At 43.7% G+C, this 15432-nt stretch overlaps 1 protein-coding gene and 1 pseudogene across 1 annotated transcript in view; both read left to right on the forward strand.

Annotated features, from left to right (window-relative positions):
• The window catches only part of NBAS (neuroblastoma amplified sequence), a 275647-nt gene that overhangs the window by 142952 nt on the left and 117263 nt on the right, over positions 1–15432 (forward strand). The window contains exons 33-34 of the mRNA XM_015413856.1: positions 9774–9887; positions 10864–11021. Of these exons, the coding sequence (XP_015269342.1) occupies positions 9774–9887; positions 10864–11021 (272 nt within the window). The remainder of the gene's footprint in view (positions 1–9773; positions 9888–10863; positions 11022–15432) is intronic.
• Positions 4536–6627, forward strand: LOC107112657 (annotated as a pseudogene).

The raw sequence follows: 15432 nt of genomic DNA on the forward strand, positions 1-15432 counted from the left end.
AATAGGGTTTTGGCTATTCCTCTGAGCGCTGAAAAATTTTGTCAATGGAGAGGAGGTTGAAAAGGTTTTGGGAAGAGTGGCATACTTTGTGGATTTTAATGAGCTCTTGTTCATTCCCACTGCTGTTGTAAGAATTGGTAATTATCTAAGTTCATTTAGATGAAATGGAGATCTGTGACCCGTGGTTATTTAAAGGCTTAAAAATAGGCAAGGGTGGCTGTTTCAGATAGCTGAGAAGGGTTTAATACTTTATGCCCTGTTCTACTGATCTTGGTTAATCCTTCTCTAGTTCTTAATGTTAGCGTCTCGATGTAGGGCTGTCTGACTCAGCCACCATTTCAGTTCTTTGTTTCTTACTTCATTAGGGAACTCATACCTTCAAGACGGCCTGCTGGGATTACGTCTGTTCAGAGGGTCTTGGAGCAAAATATCCCATCCGTAATGAGCTTGGTATTTTCAGTGGCAATAGTATGATTCTTTGGGTAGATTCTTTGTTGCTTCTGATGATAAACTCTTAGTTCTGTTGCATGGAAGAAATAGCATTGCCCTCATTTTGACAAATCTTTTTCCACTTGAAGGGAAACAAGTAGCAAATCAGTACATATGAAAAGACCCCACGGTATCAACCTTTCTGCTCATTCATTGTTTTAAAGGATTTCTATTCTGCCTTTCCACTATAATGTTCAAAGTAGCTAACAATCACAATATTTTTTTAAAAAAGAGCTTACTTATTTGGTCCCATAATACATTAAATTAAAAAATACATTAAAAGACCAAGAGTTCATTTTTATACCCCGCTTTTCTTTACCCCAAGGAGTCTCAAAGAAGCTTACAATTGCCTTCTGTTCCTCTCCCCACAACAGTCACCTTGTAAGATAGGTGGGGCTGAGAGAGTTCTGAGAGAACCGTGACTGGCCCAAGGTCACCCAGGCTTCATGTGGAGGAGGAGTGGGGAATCAAACCCAGTTCTCCAGATTAGAGTCCGCCACTCCTAAGCAGTAACCCCTAAAGCAAGCTGGCAATCACAGCACTAAAACACAGTAATAACACATCATTGTAGCAGAAGTAAATATTTTAGCAGCAGAATTTTTCAACTGAATCCAGAATAAAATATCCAGCAAATTGAAGGTGAGTTGAGCATTTTTTAAAAAAGCTTTGCCTGTCACCAAAAAGTGATATGGAACTAGAAAGCCGCTTTGGCGTAGTGGTTAAGAGCATGGACTCTAATCTGGGAGAACCGGGTTTGATTCCCCACTCCTCCACATGGAGCTGCTGGTGTGACCTTGGGTCAGTCATAAGTTTTTTCGGAGCTGTTCTCTCAAAGCTCTCTCAGCCCCACCTGCCTCACAGGGTGTCTGTTGTGGGAAGGGAAAGGGATTGTAAGCCACTCTGAGACTCCTTCAGATAGTGAAGGGCGAGGTATAAATCCAATCTCTTTTCCTCTTCTTCTCTTCTCCTAGGGGAGCACTTTCACAATAGAGGTGTCATCATGGAGAAGGCTGTGCACAAGCAACCTCTTGCCTCAGTTCAGTTTCTTGAAGCAGTTGAATTTGAAAACCATAACAAAACGTGATTTCTTCCAAACCAAGGAGGCTCAGTCTCCTCCCCAGAGGTCATTTCGGGGGGGATCGCGGGGAATCGCAGCTCCCCCGGGAGAGGTACGGGGGGCGGGGCACATGATGAAGCCCCGCCCCCTGCTTCCGGCCACCCCGCTTCCGGCCCTCATTCAGCCAGGAGGAGGCAGGAGAAGAGGGAGGGTAAGTTGCTTCCTCCCTGCCTCTCCCCACCCCTGCCTGCCTGGGGCCAGGGAGGGCCTTTGCGGGGCTTCCTTGCACTCCCGCCGGCCTTCCAGGTCCACCGCCGGGCCCCTCATGGGGCTTGGCAGTGGAGTTGCAAGGCCGGCGGCGGCGGCCAGGACTGTTGGGGGCGGGGTGTGTGGCCTTAGGACACACTTCCAGTGATGTCAGGGGGTGTGGTATATGCTAATGAGTTATGCTAATGAGTCCCCCTAGCTCTTTTTCTACGAAACGATCCCTGCTCCGCTCTGTGTGTTAACTTGTGGAGGGGTGCTCCATGGGCCACAGAGTGACAGGTCGCGAGGAAGCATGTGAACTCAAGGATAAATCAAGCTAGTCTGTGACGTCTGAATGCAGCCAGTGTGTCTGATCTATCATTGAATTTTTTGCACATCATTTTCTACAAAGAGTAGACAGTGCATAGTTTCCACTGCTGAATGTTGCCTGTCTTTGTCCAGCCATCTGATCAGTAAACTGTAATTAACAATTAAGAATGAGATTAAGGCACACATTTTGTTACATCTTAATTTTATAGCTTCACTTTTTAAATGGTATCTCTTGGCATTGCAAGCACAAAACTATCATTATTAATCAACTTTACTTTCATACCCCCCCTCCCAATACACAAAAAACAAGGAGCTGTGAGTTTTCCAGGGAATGTATGCTTGCATTGGGGGGGGGGGTGTTGGAGAGGGGGTGCAGTTTGAAATCTTTGGGGAGAGGAGGAGGATTTGAAGCGGCTGCTAAATTTACAGAAGCTTTATTTATTTATTTATTTATTTATTTTTGCATTTATATCCGACCCTCTCTGAAGGCTCAGGGCGGCTAACAACGGGGCACATGTGCCAGAATTAAAACAAATAAAACAGTCTAAAACAATACAATACAACAACAAAGTGTCAGTGCAAGATGAGGTAGATCTTTGTCGTTGTAGGAGCTTGCCGGTCATGTTGGGATGGCACATCAGAAAGCATTCAATTAAATGCGAATAGCAGTGAGAGGAATATTATCCTACTACCAGGATAATGCCAAAATTTGTAGTACGTGAGATCTTGCAAAACGTGCTCTGAGAAAGAGATACCAAGATTCTGATGCTTCAAAGCAGGGTTTTTTTTTTTTTTTGTATTTTGCTAATTTACCTTGAAAGGTCCTCAGGCTCAATTAAGAAAAAGCAATTTCCCTTTTGGGAACGTCCCTTTTGAACAAATTGCTGTTGATGTACTGCCCTTGCAGGTAACTCCGCATTTCAGTTCCTTTTGCAGTGGCAGGGAGGCTTCTATGTCAGCTTGGCTTTCAATGAGTCATGAAAGGTCCAGGCCCTACTTATGTGGTCTATGCATTAATTTTAGTTTAAAATGCTGAACCCCTACCCACCCACCCATTTAGCTAGGACTGTCTGATGTTCTTAACTGTATCCTTTGTTTTGAGAGCATGAAAGTCTATTAGCCACCCTTAAAAGTGCTGCTAAAGTAGCAAGCGTTTGGTTTAAGTTTAATGTTCAAATAATGAACTATGTCTTTGTGATGGAAGGATAATAGGGACTGTGGCCCATGTGCTGATATTTTTAATTATTATCTCTCTCTCTTTGGTACTGCTCATACAGCTATCGCCTTAAGGAGAAATTAAAATGGAGAAAACCTTACTTAATGTTATTTCCTTGGTATTTAATTATTGCCCCTATATATTCTGTCACAGAAAGGGTAACGAGATCATTTGTATCTGATAGTAGCCACATCACCTGAACTCTCATCTTTGGCAATTCCATATTTTTAAGTAAAGGGGTGATTAAGCTAGCCCTCAGCTCATTAAATATGGGACACTCTATAATCATGTGTTCAATAGTTTCAACTTTATCATATGAGCATCTGCATTATAAAGGCATTAGAGATAATATCTTTGCTCTACTCTTGGCTGTACAGCTACCGTGTTTCCCCAAAAATAAGACACTGTCTTACATTTATTTTTTCTCAAGAAGACACACTAGGGCTTATACCACAAATGCATAGAAATCCTGCTAGGGCTTATTTTGGGGGTAGGTCTTATTTTCGGGGAAACAGGGTAGTTACTCTTCATCTTGCTCGTGAGAATACACATATCACACCACATATCATTTGCCAGGCAGTGCTGCCCCATTTTATTTTGAATTTTCATCTCCCCCCCCGTGTTTTTTCCTTGATCTGGAAAAACTTGAAGAAAAATCAGGAGAGCAACATCTGGTAAACAGTACCAGGTGTAAGTGGGGGAGAAGGTAGATGCAGTTAAACGGCTGAATGAGCTGCAGAATAAACTCAGTGTGGAAAAGCAGTTTCCAGAAAATGTCCACAACTGGTTAAAAGTTTTCCACTTTCTCATATCTGTTTGCAGGTTTAGGTTCAATAAGTTGAAATGTGAAGAAATGCATGATAATCATGTTTACTTGAAGCAAACTTTATTTGTGTGCTTACTTACTTAATGTATATCACACATTTCTGCCCAGTGGGGAGCCAAAGTGGTTTACATCATTCTTTCCCCCTCCATGTTACCCTTTAGACTTGATAGTTTCAAAGTGAGACCATGCTTAGTTAACAGAGCAGAGGTATATAGCTCAGACTACTGAGAAGGCTGAAATTATTTTGTTGGCTTGCAGTTATCCATTTAAGATCTCCATACCATGCTATCCTCTCCTGAATGCTGGATTCTTCTTTAAAATGCCAAAGTTTTCTGTCACTGAGACGGAGAACCTGCAGAGCCAAAAACTCAATGCGTGGGAACAACCTAAGCACTAACCAGCAAAGAGATAAGAAACCGCTGAATGACAAAAAAAGGGGGGAGGTACTGAGTACCAGAGGTCTGATATTGTTTGTATAGCAGGTATTAAAGGTGCATGTATATTGAACACATTACAAATATCAAATTGCAAAGATATGAAAATTGGTTGTAATTACAAAATAGTGAAAAGAACATGTGTCACAATAGCAATGCTTAAGATCACAATAATAAATGGTCTTTTACAACAGTAACAATTACATACGTTACCAATTGCAATAACATGCACAAAAATCCTTGCAATTGAAACAATTGCTGTGAAATTGTATTGTAAGAAATAAACAAGCTGAAAAAGAAGGAGGAGGAGGAGATTGAATTTATACCCCACCCTTCACTACCTGAAGGCGTCTCATAGCTGTTTACAACCCCCTTCCTTTCCCCTCCCCAGAACAGACACCCTGTGAGGTAGGTGGGGCTGAGAAAGCTCTCTTGAGAACTGCCCTTGAGAGAACAGCTCTGGAAGAACTTATGGCTGACCCAAAGTCACACCAGCAGCTGCATGCAGAGGAGTGGGGAATCAAACCCAGTTCTCCCAGATTAGATTCTGTGCTCTTAACCACTAGACCAAAGTGGTTCCCTGGACCCACAAGACAGGATGCTGGCTATATTCCTGTTTTGATATGAATCTTCATCAGTTGTAAGAAACCTTTTACAAATCAGTTTGGAAGACAAGTTTTCAAAGATAAACGGTGGTGTGCAGTGCAAACATCAAGACTTCAGTCTTCCTTAGTCATACCCAACCTTGCGCTGGTAAGCCTTAGCACTACCACTTGGAGCATTAGCAGTACTGTAGTTCAGTTATGGTGAAGATTTTGTAGGGCTCATCTCTTGTATGCAGCAAGTACAGAAGTAAGGTGATCCTCTGAGTAATATTTTTCCCCAGGTATTTCGCAGTTGATGACTGTGTATAATGAATCTGAGAGCAACTTGGCAGGGTGAAAAAATATGACTGCTGAGTTTTATTGTTGATCCTTCTCAGGGCTTTTTTGTAGAAAAAGCCCAGCAGGAACTCATTAGCATAATAGGCCACACACTGACAGCACAGTTTAAACTGCCTTCCCTTGGCTTGCACTGGTGCCCCACTGCTGCGGGGAGCCCAGGCAAGCCAGCCCTTGGACAAGCCAGGGAAGGCATGGGGAGGCATTTAAATGCCTCCCCATGCCTTCCCTGGCTTGTCCAAGGGCTGGCTTGCCTGGGCTCCCCGCAGCAGTGGGGCACCAGTGCAAGCCAAGGGAAGGCAGTTTAAACTGTGCTGTCAGTGTGTGGCCTATTATGCTAATGAGTTCCTGCTGGGCTTTTTCTACAAAAAAGCCCTGAGAAGGATCAACAATAAAACTTTTATAGGCTTGGCATATGTCTGAAAGTAACTAGTCTGAGCATGCACATGTTTACAAATCACCCAGCAATTACATATGAGAGCATCAAACACGTGAGAATTCTGAACAGTAACCTTGTCTGTTCTGTATTTCTTGTGTTTTAAAGAAATGTTTATTTGGCACTTCCACTATTCTTTGGTCCTCAAGGTGACTTACAAAATCCACCAAAAGTACACCAGATTGGGTGGTGTTGCTCTGGAGTGTTTAGGAAAGGAGCTTAGTTAATCAGCCACAACATGTGAGCAGTTTTTGGGAATGTGGAAGCTGGTTTCTAGTGAGAACTTTGATGATTACCTGAAAGAACTTGGTGTGGGCTTTGCTACTAGGAAAGTGGCTGGTTTTGCTGAGCCCAGTGTCATTTTCAGTTGCAAAGGGGATCTTGTAACCATCAGAACAGAGAGCACTTTAAAGAACACGGAGATTAACATCAAGCTGGGAGAAGAGTTTGATGAGATGACAGCAGATGATAGGAAAGTAAAGAGTCTTGTGACGCTAGATCTCTCAGCCAAGTGCAGAAATGGGATGGGAAACAGACCACAATTAAGAGGAAGATAGCTGATGGAAAGCTGATTGTGGAGTGCACTATGAACAACGTTGTCTCCACCAGAATCTATGAAAAAGCATGGAAGCTCTTGCCACCTGATGAATAGGACCTTGAAGCAGAAGATAAAGCTCGGTTCACAGAGCAAGAGCCCTGGGAGGCTAATTGCTTCCAAGAACTGATTTGTATACTGACCAACTCTAAAGCACCTGTGTGTCATCTGAAGTATTGTGGTTATTCAATAAAATGCTCACCTTTGGGGGGGGGGGAAAGTACAACAAATTAAAACGTTCACACTGTGAAGCTGGTAAACAGATATTTGACTACCCTGTTAAGGTCTTCTTACCACTGCTTCTCTGATTGTTGTTCCTCCTTCCAATATGGTGGCCACAGTTAAAAATACCACCTGCTGTAAAGAGGCTGCCAAGCTACATACAGATGTGGCTGCATTTTATCCTTGATCCTTTAACTTTACAGCTAGATGTTTTCAGTCTCTTTAAGTGCAGGGCTTCCTTAGTGCAGGCATAGTGGAGGAGCCAGTTTGGTGTAGTGGTTAAGAGCGCGGACTCTAATCTGGGAGAACCAGGTTTGATTTCCCACTCCTCCACTTGCACCTGCTGGATGACCTTGGGCAAGCCATAGTTCTGGCACAGCTGTCCTTGAAAAAGAGCAGTTTCGTCAGAACTCTCTTAGCCCCACCTACCTCACAGGGTGTCTGTTGTGGGGAAGGGAAAGGAAAGGAGCTTGAAAGCCGGGGTAGTGAAGTCCTTTGGGTCCTTTGGGTAGTGAAGGGCGGGGTATAAATCCAACCTCTTCTTTGTCTTCTCTGATGGTCTCAGCTGTTATCCCCATGATGAAGGGGGGAGAGGGGAGATGACAGACTGGCTTATCTAAAGCTACCTGGTAAGTTTGTGTCAGGTTGAAACTAACTCTTTTCTAGATTTGTAGCTCAGTCTCTTAGTCACTGCACCCAGGTGTGGAGAATTTTCATTGGGTGCAGTGGAACACAGTTCCTCCCCTTGCCTTCAGGCAGTTCACTGGGAATGGTGGAAAGTGCCATAAAACCACAGCAAACTTACGGCTACCCTCAAAGAGTTTGCAAGGCAAGAGACATTCACAGATGGTTTGCTCTTGCCTGCCTCTGTGCTGCAACTCTGGACTTTCCTGGTAGTCCCCCATCCAAATGCTAACCAGGGCTGGCCCTGCTTAGCTTCAGAGAACTGGCAAGACTGGGGGATTTAGAGTTCACAGATCTCCCCCATATCTGCAAACCATCCCCTTCTGCATGATGTAGGTAACTCATGCACAGGAAGTTACTTTCAAGGAGCAGTGGAATAGAGCACATACCCTTTTCTGTGCTGTTTCTTATGCTGATATAATCATGTGCTGAATGATAATAAGACTAAAAACAACAGGAGGTTAGATGGCTTTAAAATCTGAATAAATTGTCAAAAAATGCATTAATTTTAGCTGAACCCACATGGTTTATTACTATAGTAAATGTGTATAGCAAATGTTGCCTGCATTTTCCAAGCAGTTACATGTTAGTGGCTGCCTCTGGAAATTTTTCAGCCAGATCTCTGTGCCTTGACTTGCTGTCTGGTGGTATTCTGCCCATTTCCAGGTCAAATTTAAGTTTTGAGAGAGTGCGGGGGAAAGGGAAGAGATTCAGAGGGGGCAAAGTTCTTGTTGAAAGGCAAGCCATCCCTAACAACCTCACCTTCTCATAAATGCACATCTTTCTTTTTATATTGAACAGTGCCCAGCAGGATCCCTTCTCCTCTCCTGGCAAGCACTGTGGAGCTCCTCCATTAGAGTGTCAACCACCTCTTCAAATGATGTGGTCTGTAGCGTAATCACCATTCCCCTCCCTCTCTTCACTAGCACTTGCCAGGAGAAGGTAAGAGATGTATATCCTGCTGTGCATTGCCTCATTTAAAGCCGCCAGAGCGAAACTGAAATATGGGAGCTGTTGGGGGGCTCTACTTGAGGCATTGTTCACACCTGCCCAGAAAAGACACCCCCCCTATATAGCCCCCACATGTTGACTGTAGTAAGTTAGAAAACTTAATTTGGTACAGTCGCTACGGCTTTGTTTATGTGTACAGGAATCAGTGAGCCCAAAGCTTCTTGATAAATTCAGATGTTGTCAGTCCTGTATAGGCTACTATCTTATTATATTGTAAACATCTTACTGGTACCTGTCTGGTGTCCAGCAACAATAAGCTGAGCAAACAGCAGACCTCAAAGGCTTTCTTGAACTTTATAGGTTGGGCTGTTGAAGAAGTTAATATTGAGCAGGTCTTGAATAACATTTTTGTAGTATGATTCTGTCCATAAACTACATGTCACTAAAATGCACTCCAGAAGCCAGCTGTATCACTGAGCCATTATTATTACCCTATTTCAGTAGAGGTGAGAGACACTGCCTGAGCAAGAGTCAAAAGATAAAGGTCACATAGTGATTGAATGATGGTTTCCACATGGCAAAAACAGAGAATGACTTTTTTTACACATTCAATTAATTCAGTTAGGTTTGGCTTAATTTTTTCCCCAATTAACTTTTTGTCAATAGTTACTTGACATTTGGCCTAACATGTTCTCCAGCCATGAGGGTCTTGTTAAAATGCACACACACACTATACTGTTATTAGGTAGAGGCAGCAACTGGCCTGGGGCGGGAGCGGAGCCCAGCCTAGCAAGGCCGGCTCCGCCCACCCCCCCATCCCAACACTCTGCGCTGGGACGCTGTTGCCGTCCCGCTTCCTCTCGGCGGCAAACCAGCCCCTGGCCGCCATTGCCTTTGGCGGCAACCGGGAGCTCCCGTATACAGAGGGTTAGATGTAGAACTAGAATGCTTAGCTGTGTCCAAGAGACCAGTGTATAGTCCTCTCTACCTACCACTATCCTTCCTATCTCTGACTCGGGGTATGACACAATAGTGTTAAATACACATAAATGTATCTGTATTTCTACACCTGGGAAGAGAGACAATGTTGTATGCATAGTTAGATTTTGCCTTTTCAAAAGCCTCAGCATTAATTTGTGTAATTTATAATGTGTGTACTATTTTACCTCAGAATCCATTTCTTAAATAAATTGTTGGTCTGTCAGGTCTGTGTATATGCTCTGGCATGCATTCCTCCTTGTATTTAAGGATACCTCCACCTATGATTAAGTCACTATTTTTGTTGTTGTTTCATTAACCATGTACTGATATTCAGACACAACAGTACATCTTTGTATCTTTTACAGGTGATGACCAGAGTGAGAGAAAAGGAAAAGTTTTGATTCTTTTAGTTGAACAAGCTCTACAACTTCAGGATTACAAAGCAGCAAATATGCATTGTCAGGAGCTTATGGCTTCAGGTAAAATACTACCTCCCTTAAATATATTTTGTGAATTTTTTGCTGCAATATAAATGGCAGATGTCGTACATACCCCATTTTTTTAATTGTTAGGATTCTGTAAGGCTCCCGTCTTACCAGGCAAATTGATACAGCAGCCCCACAAGCTGGGTGTGTGGAGCCAAGACTCACTGGAGTAATTTGACCAAAAATCATAAATGGGGGAGCTAAAGATGTGAATGGGGATATGCTTGTTTAGGAAATGTCTTTGCAGCCTTTCCAGAAGACCAGCTTGAGGCAGCTTACAAAGTAAAACATAATAAAACCACATAAAAGTTTTTTTTACCAATTAAAAAACTATTAAAAACCCAGCAAGAGCATAAATCAGAAATATTTCTCCTAAAACAGTTCTCGGGCTATTAAAACTATGTTAAGAGATCAGCCCCTTAATTAAATGCCTGATTTAAAAAAAAAAGTTTTGGCCTGGCACCTAAAAGAGAGTAGGGTCAGCAGCAGGTGAGCCTCAAGACAGAGGGCATTACACAGGTGAGGTACCACCATGGAAAAAGCCCTGCCATCTGCCTCACTTTTGAAGATGGGGGCCCAGAGATCAGGGCTTGTAAAGAAGGTCATGGGCTGTCCAGCTGGTGGACTGGTCAGTATGAGAACACGTGGTCCTTTAAGTACTCTGACCTCAAGCCATTTAGGACATTAAGAACCAGCCTGTAGATAAAATATAGTGAGTTACCATATAGAGAAAGTGAATGGCATGATTGTAGTTACAGAAGAATGAGCATTTTAGATTTGATTTTTAAAAACATCACTAGAGTACAGTATCTGTGTAACTATTACAGAAGTGTCAGGCTTTGGGAACCATAGTTGTAGGTCATTCATATTTAACTTTGCTTCCATAAAAATATGAAATTTTCGCACTTCTCAAATTAGTAATCCTTAGGTTGGTGCCATCTCATTTTTATAATCTTTATGTCTATGTCAGGCTATTCTGAAAGCTGGGAAGTTTGCAGCCAGTTAGGACAATCAGAAGGTTATCAGGACATGGCTGTTCGGCAAGAGCTCATAGCCTATGCTCTGACACACTGTCCCCCAAGTGCCATAAAATCACTTCTGGCAGCAAGCAGCTCATTGCGAACTGAGGTATGTCATGATTTTCTGAGGGTTTGTTTAAAAACAGAAGTGGTTTTTAAAATGAACCTGACCTGTTGCCAATTGTGTTATTGACCTGGAATACCTGAATGGGAGCAGAATCAAATTTATATATGTATTTCTGTTATTGAAAATCTCCCCCCCCCCGGCTAGCATTCTTGTGATTTCTCATTGCAGTCTTAGATGCAAAGTACTAGTTGTTACCGCCAATGGCCTGCCTTGTTGTTTGGGGAAATTGGCTAGGCAGCAGGCAAGGCCAGAGGAGTACAAGGGACCTGTACACCTGTTTATACCAAGGTTCGGTACAGTAGGAAGACTCTAAATTAGAAGAGTAAATTAAATAGTTTTTATTAAGGAATTTACTAATTACAAGCACACTAAACATTTAAAAAGAGCAAGCAATACAGAACTAAGAAAGCGGAGTTGATAGCAAATAGAGGGGTCAGTTATGGGGTAATACTACCTGTCCAGACATGCAAATGTCCTTGCAACGGCCAGTGTTATGTGCTATGGGGGGCAGAGAAAAAGAGAGGGTGGGTGTGCGTGGACGGATATAGAAACTGGAGAACAATTCAGACAAATAGGTGGTCTTGAGGGGCTTGTCTCAGGTGAAGATAAAAGATTACTTGGCCCAGTCCTAGGTCCCAGGGGGTGCAGCATCAGGAGGAGCCAGACCTCGATGTGACCAATGAGGTTCCAGAGGGGCAGAGTCTGGATTAACAATAGCTGTCACAGCAGGGCCAGGGAGCGTGGGTTAAACAGGTCAAGTCCAAAGCCAGTCCGAGGTTCAGCCAATAGTTCAAACAGCACAGAGATTTAAACAAGTCCAAAACAATTCACAAAGCCAGCGTCAAACATACCATACGTCATAGTCCATAAATCAAGTAAAGCCAGAGTATCGCAGAGCCGAAGTCGTGGTCAAACAATGCCGAGAGTCAGGGAGCCGGAGTTCAGAAGCAGAGTAACAAACGGTCAAGGTTTCAAAGAGTCCAGAGCAAGATTGCACAGAGCGTCTGGTCCTGTCAACTGAAGTTGCCAGTACAAATTGCTTCAAGCAGCAGGTTTGTTGATATAGTGTGCTGGCTCATTAACTTGTTATCTTAGTGGAGCAAGGTCAGGCCGCTGTTAAAACTCAGGGCTGAATGAGCGTCTTCCGCGCATGCGTGCAGCCTTGCGTCTCTCATTCAGCTCCTGTCGTCGTTGACTCCTGAGCCGGTTCACAGGTGGGGCAGAGTCGGGGGGTGATCTGCTTGAGTCAAGCAGAGCCTAATCCGGCGCAGGTGTCTCCTGGGAGGTTCTATCCTCCTCAAGACTTACAGTGTCTTCTGCTAAAGGAGTCAGTTCTTGGCTGTTAGGCTCTGCCTCTGTGGTCACATCAGGGGCTTTTGGGGCCAAATCCCCTTGTTCCTGGCTGTCAGATGCTACATCAGGGGCAGGCATGACAATAGCCTTGATAGGTTTAGCCGGGTGCTTGGTGGCTAGATGAATGGGTTTTCTGACCACTAATGGTTCAGGCAAGGCAGTTTGAAAAGATTCCCAAGTATAGACAAAAGGTGGGAGATGAGTCCCTGGTTAGCATCAGGAAGGATCGCTAAACAGTTGAATGTATGATTGGTTTATTTCAGTATCCTGAGAGATGGAGCAGGAAAGATAGGTTTGGAGACAAAGGATTCTCACATAGACATGAGGTCACACAAAAAGGCTTAGTGAAGTTCTGGAGATAGAAGGGCTATTTGCAAGGTGGCCTCTGAATAGCTTAAGAAATGCAGATACACTACCTGGTGGAACCCATTATTTCATATGCATACTTTTGCTGGGTGTGGTTCGCTCTGAGGTTCGCTCTCAGGGCTGCCTTAAGCCACCTGAAAATGGAGAATCTTTTCAAGGGCTATGACTTGCTCTGTGTTTCAGAACCAGGAGTGTCTTCCTTGGTCTGGGTTTGTGGGTCTCTGGCTCAAGTTAGAAAGTGGGGTGCCCCTGTTGTTGGGGCTACCCTAGGGTAAGGCAGTACCTCTGGGTTACATAGTCTGGAGGAGCTTTTCCTAAGCCGCAAGAAGAAAAGTGAAAAATGTAAAAATGTAAAATGCAAATATGATGAATTTGGAATTATAATGGCAGAAGGCCATTAGCCTTACCACTCAGCTCAGTTAGCATTACCACTTTGTTCTATGTAGCATGTGCCAAAGACGCATAGCCTCTGTTGTAAAATACCATACATCCCAGATTTTATATTAAGGTTTACCATAACTAGGTGTGCACTCTGCACAGACTCAGAGTTCATAACATGTGTGATTCGTTCCCCATGAGCCATTTGTCAGAATGATTTGTGCAATCACAATGAACCTTTGCACGTTCACTGCAACCAAACGTTCACAGAAAAAATTCATGTAGAAAAACCTTTCAGAATTATTTTTTTAAATCATACCATAACTTTTTAGTGGCTTGGTTTAGATATCCTGCAAAGCCATGACTGACTTAACGATGACCGCATGGATACTGAAATCCTCCACAACCACCAACTGGGTATTGCATTTCCATTTGGCGATTACCTCTGCCATCTTCAGTAAGGTATCTGCTGATGGGCTGGGCAGATGGTAAACCAGCAGGATAGCCAGCTTCTCCCCGATACCCCACCCGAGGCCCACACATTCAATACTGTCTATCTCTGGAATGGGGATTTTCCAGAAGGAAAACCCATCTCAGATAAGAATCGCTCCACCTCCCTGTCTTCCAATTCAGGGTTGATGTAGGACCAAGAAACCAGGCAGAGCAAGTTGGGAGAGGGAAACTGTCTCACTCTCCCTCACCCAGGTATTTGTCAAGCAGGCCAGATCAAAATTGCAGTGCCAGATAATATCCCGAAGTGTAGCGATCTTATGCATTGACCTGGAATTGCACGATATCAAGGACAAAGAGGAAGTTGCTCCAGACATCAGCACATTGTCATCCCTGCAGATCGGATGGAGATTAGAAGGACACCAAGCATAGCCATGTCTCCAAGTTCTTATAGCTATGCTCCTTTCTCTGGTATATCTTCCCGCACCCAAAAGGACAGGCATGCCCAAGTCCCTAGTGATATTGTGAGGTGAGGCCGTGATGTCGGCGCCTCAAGTTCAGTTCTGAAATAAAGACTAAACTGGGTGCTGTAGTTGATAATCTACTGCTAAGCCAAATAGCAGTATCAGTATGAGAAAACATCCTACAATAGTTAAACTGCAAAGAAGAAAAGTTCACTTGTATACAATAAATTAAATAAATCAAAGTTGTTGTTGTTCAGTCGCACAGTCGAGTTCGACTCTTTGCAACCCCATGGACCAGTTCCCGCTAGGCCTTCCGGTCTTCCGCCGTCCTCTGAAGTTTGCTCAACTTCATGTTCGTTGCATCAATGACACTGTCTAACCATCTCATCCTTTGCCGTCCTCGTCTTCTTTGACCTTCAATCTTTCCCAGCATCAGGGTCTTCTCCAGTGAGTGCTCTCTTCTCATTTGTTGGCCAAAGTATTTGAGCTTCAGTTTCATTATCTGGCCTTCCAGGGAACAGTCAGGGTTGATTTCTTTTAGGATTGACTGATTTGTTCTTCTTGCAGTCCAAGGGACTGCAGCACCATAGTTCAAAAGAATCTATTCTTTGGCGCTCGGCCTTCCTTATAGTCCAACTCTCGCAGCCATACATGACTACTGGGAATACCATTGCTTTGACCATGCGGACTTTTGTTGGCAGGGTGATGTCTCTACTTTTTATCATGCTGTTTAGGTTCGCCATCGCTTTCCTCCCAAGGAGCAGGCGTCTTTTAATTTCATGGCTGCAGTCACAGTCTGCGGTGATCTGGGATCCCAGGAACGTGAAGTCTGTCACTACTTCCACGACTTCCCCTTCTATTTGCCAAGGAGTGATGGGGCCGGATGCCATGATCTTAGTTTTTTTGATGTTGAGCTTCAAGCCCACTTTTGCGCTCTCCTCTTTTACTCTGAGCAAGAGGCTCTTTAGATCCTTTTCACTTTCAGCCATTAGAGTGGTATCATCTGCATATCTGAGGTTGTTGATCTTTTCCCCAGCAATCTTAATTCCCGCTTGTGATTCATCCAGGCCAGCATTTCGCATGATGTACTCTGCATATATATTAAATAAGCAAGGTGACAGTATACATCCTTGTCGTACTCCTTTTCCTATGCTGAACCAATCAGTTGTTCCGTATCCGGTTCTAACTGTCGCTTCTTGGCCCTTATACAGGTTTCTCAAGAGACATGTGAGGTGGTCTGGTACTCCCATCTCTTTAAGGACCTGCCATAGTTTGTTGTGATCCACACAGTCAAAGGCTTTAGCATAGTCAATGAAGCAGAAGTAGATATTTTTCTGGTACTCTCTTGCTTTCTCCATAATCCAGCGAATGTTGGCAATATG

This window comes from Gekko japonicus, unplaced genomic scaffold, assembly GCF_001447785.1.
Source record: "Gekko japonicus isolate JY-2015 unplaced genomic scaffold, Gekko_japonicus_V1.1 scaffold1126, whole genome shotgun sequence".
Lineage (NCBI taxonomy): Eukaryota > Metazoa > Chordata > Lepidosauria > Squamata > Gekkonidae > Gekko > Gekko japonicus.